General features: G+C 50.3%; 1 protein-coding gene across 2 annotated transcripts; it reads right to left on the minus strand.

Moving 5' to 3' along the window:
• Positions 1-687: 687 nt before the first annotated feature.
• Positions 688-8,574, minus strand: LOC133510702 (KN motif and ankyrin repeat domain-containing protein 4-like). Of its 2 annotated transcripts, none has more exons than XM_061838938.1 (10): positions 8,423-8,574; positions 5,458-5,514; positions 4,011-5,315; positions 3,249-3,309; positions 2,900-3,136; positions 2,725-2,809; positions 2,423-2,642; positions 2,203-2,345; positions 1,511-1,711; positions 688-1,087 (listed from the first exon to the last, which is right to left on the minus strand). In XM_061838938.1, exons 2-10 carry the CDS (start codon positions 5,474-5,476, stop codon positions 992-994), a joined length of 2,367 nt encoding a protein of 788 aa, XP_061694922.1. In that variant the 5' UTR covers positions 5,477-5,514; positions 8,423-8,574; the 3' UTR covers positions 688-991. The 2 variants fall into 2 exon arrangements, with proteins under 2 accessions (XP_061694922.1, XP_061694923.1); XM_061838939.1 differs by lacking the exon at positions 8,423-8,574 and adding an exon at positions 7,608-8,384.
• Positions 8,575-10,507: the final 1,933 nt, after the last annotated feature.

The raw sequence follows: 10,507 nt of genomic DNA on the forward strand, positions 1-10,507 counted from the left end.
AAAAAGCGATGTCAGTATTTTACCAAACTTCATCAGTTGATAAGCAAGAGAAGAAATTTTGTGTGAAATTTTTGATGAATTTCATAATACAGAACTCTGCCAATTGAATTTAATATTCAAAAGCGAGGAAACAAATTGAAATTTTCATTCCGAAATAAGACGTCGCAGAGACGACAAATGAACAATGCCTTTAGCATGTATTCGCCCATTGCGAGTCCTTGACTGACTTAAAATTGTATTTTTTTATGACACCTTTTTTTTTTTTTGCTATGTTATGATGATAGTGCTTCACAGCATATTTTGGGAAAAGTTGACATGTCACGGAAATCGGGCCCTGCAAGGTTTCTTGGCGGTCACGGCGTTTTATGTCTTTCCTTTGCACTTCGCCTTTTTTGGCTTACCGAGTCGAATTAAAAATCCTTCATGTTATCACAACTGAAAAAAACGTCAAGCTCACGCGACTATTTTTAATTCTACATGTCAAATTTTGAGGAAAAACCCTGCCATAATCCAACCTGTAAATTATGTCCGCTACACGTTTTGGGAGTACCAAGATGGCGGCCAAGTGGCTTCAACCAAGCGACACACCGCTAAATGTGTATGCTCTATCCAGTCTTTTGTTTTTGTTTTGTTTTTTTTTTCATTTTTTTTTTAAATCAGTGGAGAAATGCAACAATGTACACAACAACATTGACTGTTTTATTTCTCAATTTCATAAGAGCTCCATTTACAGATTGCTCACCAGTGGTAAAAGGTAATATTGTGCATTTTGTTGAAAAAAGAAAAATCCTGGATGGTTTTGTTTAGGGATAATCAAGAACCAAAAAAATCTCAGCAAGAGACCAAAATATGAACAGCAGCATTTCTAACTTACAAATTCATCAGTTATGACAACAAAACAGTCACGTAACTCACTGATGATGTGGAGTCTTTTTTTTTTTTTTTTTTCTCGGTACAAATGCTTCATGCTTTCGTGAAGCGAGGTCAGGGGTCACTTGCGGGCTCGAGCTTTGGCGTGGGCCTGCAGGAGGGCCACCGTGTCGCCGTGGGATCCTTGCATGGCGATCGACAGCGCCGTGCGTCCACTCTGAAAGGGGGGAAAAAAAAAACCCAAAACTTTGGGACATTCAGCATGGAGGGACGGGGGGGCCGCCGTCCACATGGTTTGGTCACAGTGTCAAAATATGGATCGCGACTTTCTATGGCGTTTGGCTGCACGAGGGCACAAAGTTGTGTAATCTACATACTCGACTTATTATATAGTCACAGAACGGACGCTCACGGGCACGTATCGGCCCAACTGGTGTGAACTGGGCCATTCAGCTGCAGGTCAAGTTTAAGTTCACCTGTCAAGTTGACGGCGCACAATTTCCCGAACCTGTCGTGAGTGCCGAGTGTTCCTTTTGCATTCTTGCGCCTTTCAAGTGGAGCGTGACAAAAGGACCGAAACCCGTGCAGATCTTCATCGGAAGCCATTTTGTGTGGTGCGGCGGTACACTTCTGTCATCACCTGATCGGTCAGCGTCAGGTGGCATCGGGTCCTCTCCAGCAGCAGCCTCGCGACGTGCGTGTCGCCTCTCTGGGACGCAAACATGAGGGCGGTGGTCCCCTGAGCGTCCTGGACGTCGCCGTCCGCCCCGCAGCTCAGCAGCAGGCGCACCATCACCACTCGGCCGTGCCTCACGGCCAAGTGCAGAGCCGTCTGGCCCGTCTGCGGCGGCAAAAGAAGTACCAAATTCGACGTGTTCTATCGAGAATCTGCAGCCGGTCCAATCGGAGCCCAAACAAAGCCCTAACCCTACATCACATTTTTTTTAGATTTAAGCGATGCTTCAAAATAAATCACGGGCCTCACTGGCGTTCCTCTAACGTTCCACAACCCTTCGAGGTTCGGATGTTCTGCAGACTCGAAATTGCGAGCGCATTGTTCGACTGGCGACAAGTTCCAAGCGCAACTCGCCTCCCGGGCCCCGGGTCAGCTGGCATAGTTTCCAGCGGCACGCGGGCTTGGCGAGGTTCTAGAAAAGGGATGGCGGCGCCAGGGTGGCTCGACAGTCACTGACCGCCGACGAGTCCCGAGTTTCTTTGGCCCCAAATTGCCGAGTTGGAATCCAAACCGGTTCACAGTTGCACGTGTGCCAGTTCCATGCGACGCGTTTCCGTTCTGGCTTCCAAATGATGCGCGTTCCAAAGTTGCTTTACCTGACTGGACCGGACGTTGACGTTCCCGAGCCCCATCAGCCTGCGGACCACTTCCATGTCGCCGGGGTCGTCAGGAGCCGTCAGCGAGGCCAGCATGGCGGCCGTGTAACCCGCTTTGTTCTGGAAGTCGACGTCACTCACTCCTGAATGGCAAGGAGGATCCGATGGTTCGTCGTCGAAATGTGCATTTCTGACGCTGACTCGCGAGGATGTGGCGTACCCGTGTCCAGCAGCAGGCCGACGATACCGTAGTTGCGGTGGGAAACGCTGTAATGGAGGACCGTGTTGCCGTGATCGTCGGCCAGGTTGACGAGGAAGGCCGCTAGCGAAGGTGTTGCCCTTTTCACCTCCCGCAAGAACACGGCCACTTTTCTGGCTGACGAATTCTCCTCGGCAGCCGCACTGAACCAGTCCTGGAAAAGAACCACCAGGGCCTTCCTCTGCGAGCACAACCGAGACCGCAAGATTACCGGGGGTCCGTTTGCCTGCGGTCCGGCGTTTCAGGATTACAAGCGCACGCACCGTGTCGGTGCTGGGATTCTCGATGTTGTCCATGTGATCGTCGAGGAAGTGACAAGCTGCCATAAAGTCGGCATTTACTCTCATGCTTTTGAACAAAAGTAGAGTAGACGGCGTGAGCGGTACAAGGGCAAAACCGACAAGCGAGACAAAACCCTTAGCGCGCCGGCGCCCTGACCTGTCTCCACCCGGATCGGAGGCGGCAGCGCCCGCCGTCGGTTCGGCCGGGGGCTGAGATTCCACCTGCGCCCTTTCGGCTGCGGCGCCGCCTTCGACCGATGCCGCTTGCGCCGTCGTTTGCCCCCTTCCGTCTTGGGCCGTCACCCGAGGAGGCCCGCCGCTGCTCTCTGAACTAGTAGCCGTCTGCGGCGCACGGTCCTGCTCCACTGGGTGGTCGCAAGGAGTTGTTTTGGGCCTGCGAAATAGAAACGACATAAGTGACGGCCAATCAAGGGCGTGAAGGTTAATCCGCGCAAAAGTCGTGAAGAATACTTTTTGGGTTAAGCCCGTTCAAAGGATTCGCTAACCCTTTTTCAGAAGCTTCCAAGGTCCGAGCGCCGCTGTCAGTCGTCCCGTGGCCTTCCCCGCCTGTAAATCGAGGGCACGTTGATGAGGGCCCCGTTCTCAAATTCAAATGGACAGAGCCGATAAACATTTGCAAACGCAAAATGAGGAAAAACATCACCCGTATTCCAAACCGGCATTTAAAAACTACAACATGACATTTGTTTGATTAGAAGTTGCTATAAATTCCACACCGCATACAGCAAAATGCTTGAACCGGTTTGCAGTATTTTGGTTGACGTTCCTGCAGAATTGTTCCCAGCATCCATTGCGCCATGAAATACCGAATTGATGTGTAACTCCTCAACCTTCATGAATGATAAGGATCACCATAGCAATGATCGCGTGTGTCCAATAGAACTCCGCTTACGTTCTGTCTGTATGTTGCACTTTTTATTTTTGGGAAAGTGCAACTGTGGCTCGTGTGCAACGCACTGACATCCGGTTCAGTTCCGTTGGATGCGTTTTCGGGCCTTCTTCTCCTTCTTCTTCTGCAATCCAAATTTCCTAGCGTAACTCATCCTCACCACAATGAATAGAAATATTGATTTGACACTGTTCCTGTGAATTACTGTCAATCCCTATGAAACGTCTAATAAATCAATACTATGCAGCTAAATCCTTACTGTCGCCAAACATTAATATGCGCGCCAGTCACTCGAGTAACTTGCACATGTACGATACCACACATGCGTCTCCTGTGGAACTTCTAACAATTTCCCCACCTGCTGTCGCGCGTCCAGGCCGAGCGTAGCGCGATCGCAGGATGTCGACGAGCGCCGTCATCCGGCGCTGCAGCGAGACGACTTTCGGGCTCAAGTGCCGCACGCCTTCCTCTTGGCCTGCCGCGCTCAGACACGCCCACTGCTCATCCAGGAGTCGCTTGATCTTATTGATGTGGTGGAGCGCCACGGACGGGTCGGCGGAAGCCTCTGTCGGCGGCCATCTTTCACGAGGATCTGCCACTTCATCTCCGAGATGAGGGCTTTCTCCATTTGTGCCGGCACTTTTGGGTACGGCCACGATCTCGTCCTCTTCCTGGTCGGGCGGCGCCCGGTCCGCACCGACCGTGACGCCGGGATCGGCTGTGAGACCTTCAATGTGTTCATTTTTGCTTTCGCTTTCCTTCTGCTGCCGCCTCAGCCGCCCCGCGACCCTCTGAAGGTCCAACTCCGTCTCGTGGAGCTTCTGCTCCAGCATCGCCACCTTAGCTTGGAGCGACGTCACCGTCAGCAGCTCATCCAAGTCCGTGCTGGCCCTCCACTCGTGCGCAGGGTTCCAATCTTGACTACGTGCTGCTTGCCTTGACCTTCTCTCGTCGTGGGTCCCGTTCAGAGCAAGCGGTTGAATATGCGAATGCAGCGTGTCTTTTTCCTCCTGCAGCAGGCAGATCTGCGCTCTGAGGTCTGGAATGATCCGGACTTCCTTCTCCAGCTCCTCCACATGTTCCAAAGCATCTCGTAGGCGCCTCAGCAGGCCTGAGCAATCTTGGCCGTGAGGACTGTGGGCGGCGATGTCTTCGCAAGACTTATTTCTGTCTTCGAGGTGACCCCTCGAACGCCAGAGGCTCGCGGCCTCCTCCGTTGTCTCCAGTCCTTGTCTCAAAAGCACCGTAAGGGGCAGACTGGACGCTCGGAGGAGATGCGGTCGGATGTGCTCGCCCAAGGGCTGCTCATCAAACGCTCGGATTTTGGCCTCGAGTTCCGCTCGGCCTCTCGACGAAACGGGCGACCTGCGGTCGCTCAACCAGGAAGCGGAACCGCAGCGGTGCTCGTCGGACGTTCGAGACCTGAGGCCGAGCGCTCCGGTTGATCCCCAAGCGCTGCGCCCGGCGGGATCGAGGTGGCGAGGAAGCGTGTTGGGCCGAGGGCCTCTGCCGTGCCGCTGGATGGCGATTCGTTTGATGGTTTTCCCTTTCTCGATGTCGTCAACATATTTCAGGAAGTCCAAGTCTAGACGAAAACCGTACGGCGTTTCCACCGAGTACGGCAGTTGCCCGCTGTCGGAAGCCTCGCTGGCTCGCGTGTTCCCTGGAAAAACAATTTGTAGCGATCAATTAACAACATTGAGCTCAAATTACAACCCACACGGCGACCCGAGACAGATAATGTGCGTTTGTTTAATTTCAGAATTTTGGGATCTTTTGTCTTTTGTCATTACTACATGTCTTACCGTTATGTCTTTCCGTCATTTTGCCGGGTCTGTTGTCACGTTATCTGCTGGTGTCGTCTGTAAAAATGATGAACATTTCAACAGAAGACAGCACGTTAAAATAAGTGCCTGAGCCTTTTTACAAGCAAGGGAAATTCTTATGCGGCTGTCTCACCAATACATAAATAATGAGATAATGACTATATTCACGGATTGCGGGGGAACAAGAGTATTTGCGCGCTGGCAGTCGCTCGAGGCGGAAGTTTTGGTGAGACATTGAGCGAATTACTCAAGAGCCGATTTTCGCTCCGTCCGCAAAAGGCCAACGGCGGCGCTGGATGGCGTTCCCTCCTCCCCGCTCGCTCACGTTTTCTGGGAAACGTGCGCCTGCTGCTTTTTCTCCTCGCCACTGCTTCATTTCTTCCATGCGCACGCACGGACGACTCTTATCCTCCTGTGGCATTTCTGACCGTCCCTTGATTACTAGTCTGCCATCCAGGACGAACCAGAAGAAAAACAAACTTGCAGCCTCGGCCGGCAGCAGCTCCAAGAGGAGGAAAACAACGACGACAACAACAAAAACAAAAAAACATTTCTGAAGCCATCAAAGTGTTGTTGTGACTCACTTCTTCCCTTCTTTTCTTGTATCCTGCCCTCCGGTTGGTTCCGTCTCTTTTCTGAAATGTTTTGTTGTTTGTCTTCAACAAAGAGTGAACTTTTTTGTTATTAATTGCTCAACTCCCCCCCCCCCCCCCCCACCAAATAATTCCTCTTTTAACCTGCAGCAGTGCCTATGGTAGTCACTCACATTTGAAAAATGTACGGGTGTGGTCAGTCATGCCCGCAGATATAAAATTACGGGTGCGGTCCACCAGTCATGCCCGCAAATGTGAAGTTAAGGGTGTGTGTTCTGTTTGTAACGATGAGTGTACCCCTTTAAGAGCGGAGGGGGGCGGTGTCAGGTATGTAATGTCCTGATTCGGAGGATGAGCAGAACTTGTCCAGTTTACGTAAGATCATTTAATTCCACAACTGTAAACATTTCTTTAGGCCTTGTGTTTTCCCACCGTATGCATAAAGTGACAAGCTGAAAAAACAAAAAAACAACAACAAATATGGAACTCGCTGACATATTTCACTTGTTGAAGACTTGGGAAAATCTCATTGAACGCGCAACCCCGTGAAAGTGGCCTCCATTTTTGAATGGTACCGTGCGTCCTCCTCTTGCTCTGAACAAACAAGTCGGCGTCTGAAATATCATCCGACTACCCAAGCCCGGCCACCGAAGAAACTTTGGAATCTCCCGAGAGTCATCGGTCAACAATCTTCACATTACACGGGCACCGCTCTCATTTTCTGTGCTCGGAGCTTGCGGCTGCGCCATCTCAACCACAAAAAGAAAAAGAAATGAGCATATAGCAGCCGCTTTAGCCAAACAGAGGCCCCAGAAATCTCTGTTCAGCCAAAGTTACAGGAAATATGCAGCACGAGTGAGTTGAAAAATGCCCTTTGGGGGGGGTTCCAAAACCCAACTGGTGCTTTCACGGTATTTTGCGGAACTGCATCATTTTCGACTTTACAGGAACACAAAAGTATGGGTGCCTTCTTCGAGACGTCTTCGCTTCCACGTTCGTTCGGTCATCAAATTGACAGAAACGATGCAATATTTCGTAGCCGTAAAGCCACATTTTTTGACCAAAGTCCTGTTTTCCATCGGTAATGACCCAATTAGTCAGTTAGGTGGAGTCCTTTGGCGTAAGATCAGCTGGTGGCAGACGTTGGACTTTTTTCTTCTTCTTCTTGGCATCAAACGAAAAAGGTTGCCATATTTACCTTGCAATCATCCTTTTCCAGGACAATCAAAGTCCCGGCGGGCAGTTCACTAAAAAGTACTGATGACTTTCTTTCATCATGATATTTACTTTTGATGACTAAATGTCTCGAGGAACGTCCGTGTTTCAAGAATGCTATTTTCAATGATAATTTGTCTTGATAACGCAGTAAGCTACGTAGCTCAAACGGCGTATCTGCGCTCTTCTTCTTTTGAAGGTCAAGTCGCGAGTGAATCAACAGCACCTCTGCTGGTCGCGGCCTATAGTGCGCTCTTTTTTGTCGGAGTAAATCAATCACCGATCAGTGATCAAAACCCTTCATGAATCGATTGAACTCACCTGTACGAAGAAAAGTACCGAAAGCTTTTCGTGATGGGAATTGGGTAGCGCAACGTATCCAAGTTGTCTGACTGGCGCGTAAAAGATCCGCCAGAAACGACGTCGGTCCGATTCCCTTCTTCGGCATGCGTATTGTTCCGCGTCTGGCGTTTTCAGCCAGTTTCCACCCGAGATGGATTTGTTCAGTTGTGTCGGTTTCCCTCCACGTAAGACCGAAAAGGTGAGCTCAGCAAGCATATACGTCGCATATTTAAAAAAAAAAAATGACCTGAGCCCTGCCCGTGATCTTCTTTTCCTTTTCGTTGGTCATCTGCGCTCGAGTTTGTCGACTTGTTTTTGCGATCTTTCGTCTCTTGCTAGAAATTCCTTCCTTTCCGCGACTTTTTGGCTCTATGTCGCGCATTTTTCCAGACGAAAACTGGAAGAGATTTACTGTCGATACTAAAACCAGCGGTCTGGCTCGATCCGGCCTTGAAAAGTCACTTTTTTTTTTCTCGTCTGTGTGCGGTTTTACGGTCTTGTTTTCAGCCTGTAGCCAACGGGCTCGCCGAGCGCCCCGACGCAGCGTCCTGCGTTGTGGATTAAGCGCAGGCAAAGCTCGCAGCCTGGAACAGCTGCCGCATTCTCATGCGCCAAAGAGCGCGGCGCTGTCGTCGCTCTGAAAGTTGAAATGTGCGCCGCTTTGAGCGCGTGATTACTTCCACGTACGTCGGAACGCGGAGCCACTTTTCCTCCAAGTGCGGGGAAGATTTTGTCAGCCTCAATCGGTTAAAAAAAAAAAAAAAAAGTCCTGAATGAATATGAAAGACACTCGCCTTAAAGCAAACGCCCGTCAGCGGCTTTTTCCTTCTCTGCTTCTTGCTGGCCAGTCTGCCGTCCGGCTGCGTGCGTGCGCCCTGCGCCGTCGTGCCAGGCCCGTTCGGGAAACGCCGACGCGCACGCAGCCTGCGCCATGGCTTCTGTGCAAAACCGGAGCGCGGAAGCGGGGAGGAGCTTGCAACACGCCTCCGTGAAGAAACTTCAGGGAGGAGTTCGCCCGGAAACCGGAAGCTCGGCGGCATTAGGTGACGAGACCCGGCTGAGGTCCGGCGGAAAAGGAGCCCGCGGTAGCCCAAAGGTCGCTAGCGGAGCTCCCTTCAAGAGAATGTCTAACGCTATTCGAGGGGCTCAGCGGCGTCTCTCGGGGCATGGCTTTCATTCCTCGCGGACCCTCTGAAAAAAAAAGAATACCGTCTGCTCCTCATAAGCACGCGCAGCAAAAACCGCCTCGTTCGCGACAAGTCAGGGGATCGTTTGGAATCCGGCGGGAGCGGTGAAATCGTGTCTGTCAAGTTTTGTGATTTAGTCGCTGGAACTTTGCGCTATTTTTCTGGCCTTGTTTTTTTTTTTTTTGGGGGGGGGGTGTTTTTTCCTTTTCTGCTGGAAGTTGAGCCCAGTGGTCTGGCGGTTAGCACAATCTCAGCAACTCCGGCATTCCTGTGTGGACTTTGCAAGTTTTCCCCGTGCCTGCGTGGCTTTTTCTCGAGGAACTCTGGCTTCCTCCCTCATGCCAAACAGTGAAGTTAAGTCAGCGTCAACTTTGTGAATTTTGTGTCTGTGCCCTGTGACCGGCTGGCAACCAGTCCAGTCCAGTCCAGGGCAGAACCTGCCACTCGCCCAAATTCCAGGGGAGAAGCCAAATTGACACATTCTGAATCATCAAGCGAAGATGAAGGGACGCAATTCTTCAATTTCGTATTTTTATTTGACTCGTGTTTGTGCGAGCGGGAGTCTCAATTGCTTTTTCTTAACACCTGACCCGAACTCGGGTGTAACTCCAAAATACGTATGAGCTTCTGAAGAAGCTGAAGGATGGAAAAGGCATCAGCGAGTATTAGCGGGGAAAAATCCTCTCCCATGACGCGGGCAGACGACTGACTCCGCGAGGGGATTGCGGTTGAAAGTGGAAGGAGCGCAAAGAGTGGAATCGCCGCCTTTATAGCTTTGACAGACTCGACGCATGCTGGAGAAAAGTTGGCTGACGTCCCAAAATATTACTCAGTAGCAATTTGAAAGGCAGATGAGGAGTTGTCATTTTAGTGCTATATTGGACTGCTACTGTCGATTTACTGTATTAGATTCATCTGGAGTGTGTTTTTCTTGGAAAAATGACCAAATTCTTAATGTTTTTTTGTGGGGTGGGTCAAAGCTGTGAAAGCTTAGCAGCCGTCGGATATTAATTTTTCTTCCCGTCGAAGCCTTCCACACAAAGTCGTCTCTCGCTGGAAAGTGTACTTCGAGGAAAGTTGACTTTCCAAGCAGTGAGCACAACGTGATGATGTTTTTTTTTTTTTTTTTTGGCGATTTTTCACCCGAGGGTCACATAAGCCTTTATTTATGTATTTTCCATTCATCACAGATTTTTGCTACGAGTCCCGTTACGTGAAACGGTTGCCGGGCCTTATGTAACGGCGAGAGGAGTGCCGCATCGGTCCAGAGATCACATTTACATGCGATGGGAGTCCTCTTTGAACGAGGTCAGGGGCCTTAGACTCTGGACAGACCGAAAAACACATCTGAATCCTCAGGTCCGGACCTCCAATTGACTGCATATCGTTCATTGAAGGAGAATCATTAGAAGAGTTTCATCAACAGTGTCAAGCGCTCAGTATGATTCGCTATCAATTCATAGCACAGATATCTTTTATGTTCCCAAATGTGTGTCTTGGATCCTATAAATCATTCTTGCACCCACTGTAGTGTCTGCTGAGTGTATATTTAGTTTATGATGGAAGCAGATGTTTTTGCTGCGGCAGGAAGTTTCGGCTATATTTTGACATAACGCGTCTGATCTGAAGACCAGATGACGGACTCGCGGTCTTGTAAACGGTTAGCCGAGGCTTCGGCGTGGCTGAGCGCGC

The sequence above is a fragment of the Syngnathoides biaculeatus genome, chromosome 13, assembly GCF_019802595.1.
Source record: "Syngnathoides biaculeatus isolate LvHL_M chromosome 13, ASM1980259v1, whole genome shotgun sequence".
NCBI classification, from domain to species: Eukaryota; Metazoa; Chordata; class Actinopteri; order Syngnathiformes; family Syngnathidae; genus Syngnathoides; species Syngnathoides biaculeatus.

Coding starts and splice junctions, on each gene's coding strand:
- LOC133510702 (XM_061838938.1), bottom strand. Junction 3,310..4,010: donor GCCTGGACGCGCGACAGCAG/GTGGGGAAATTG, acceptor CTCGATTTACAG/GCGGGGAAGGCCACGGGACG. Junction 2,643..2,724: donor AGAATCCCAGCACCGACACG/GTGCGTGCGCTT, acceptor TTGTGCTCGCAG/AGGAAGGCCCTGGTGGTTCT.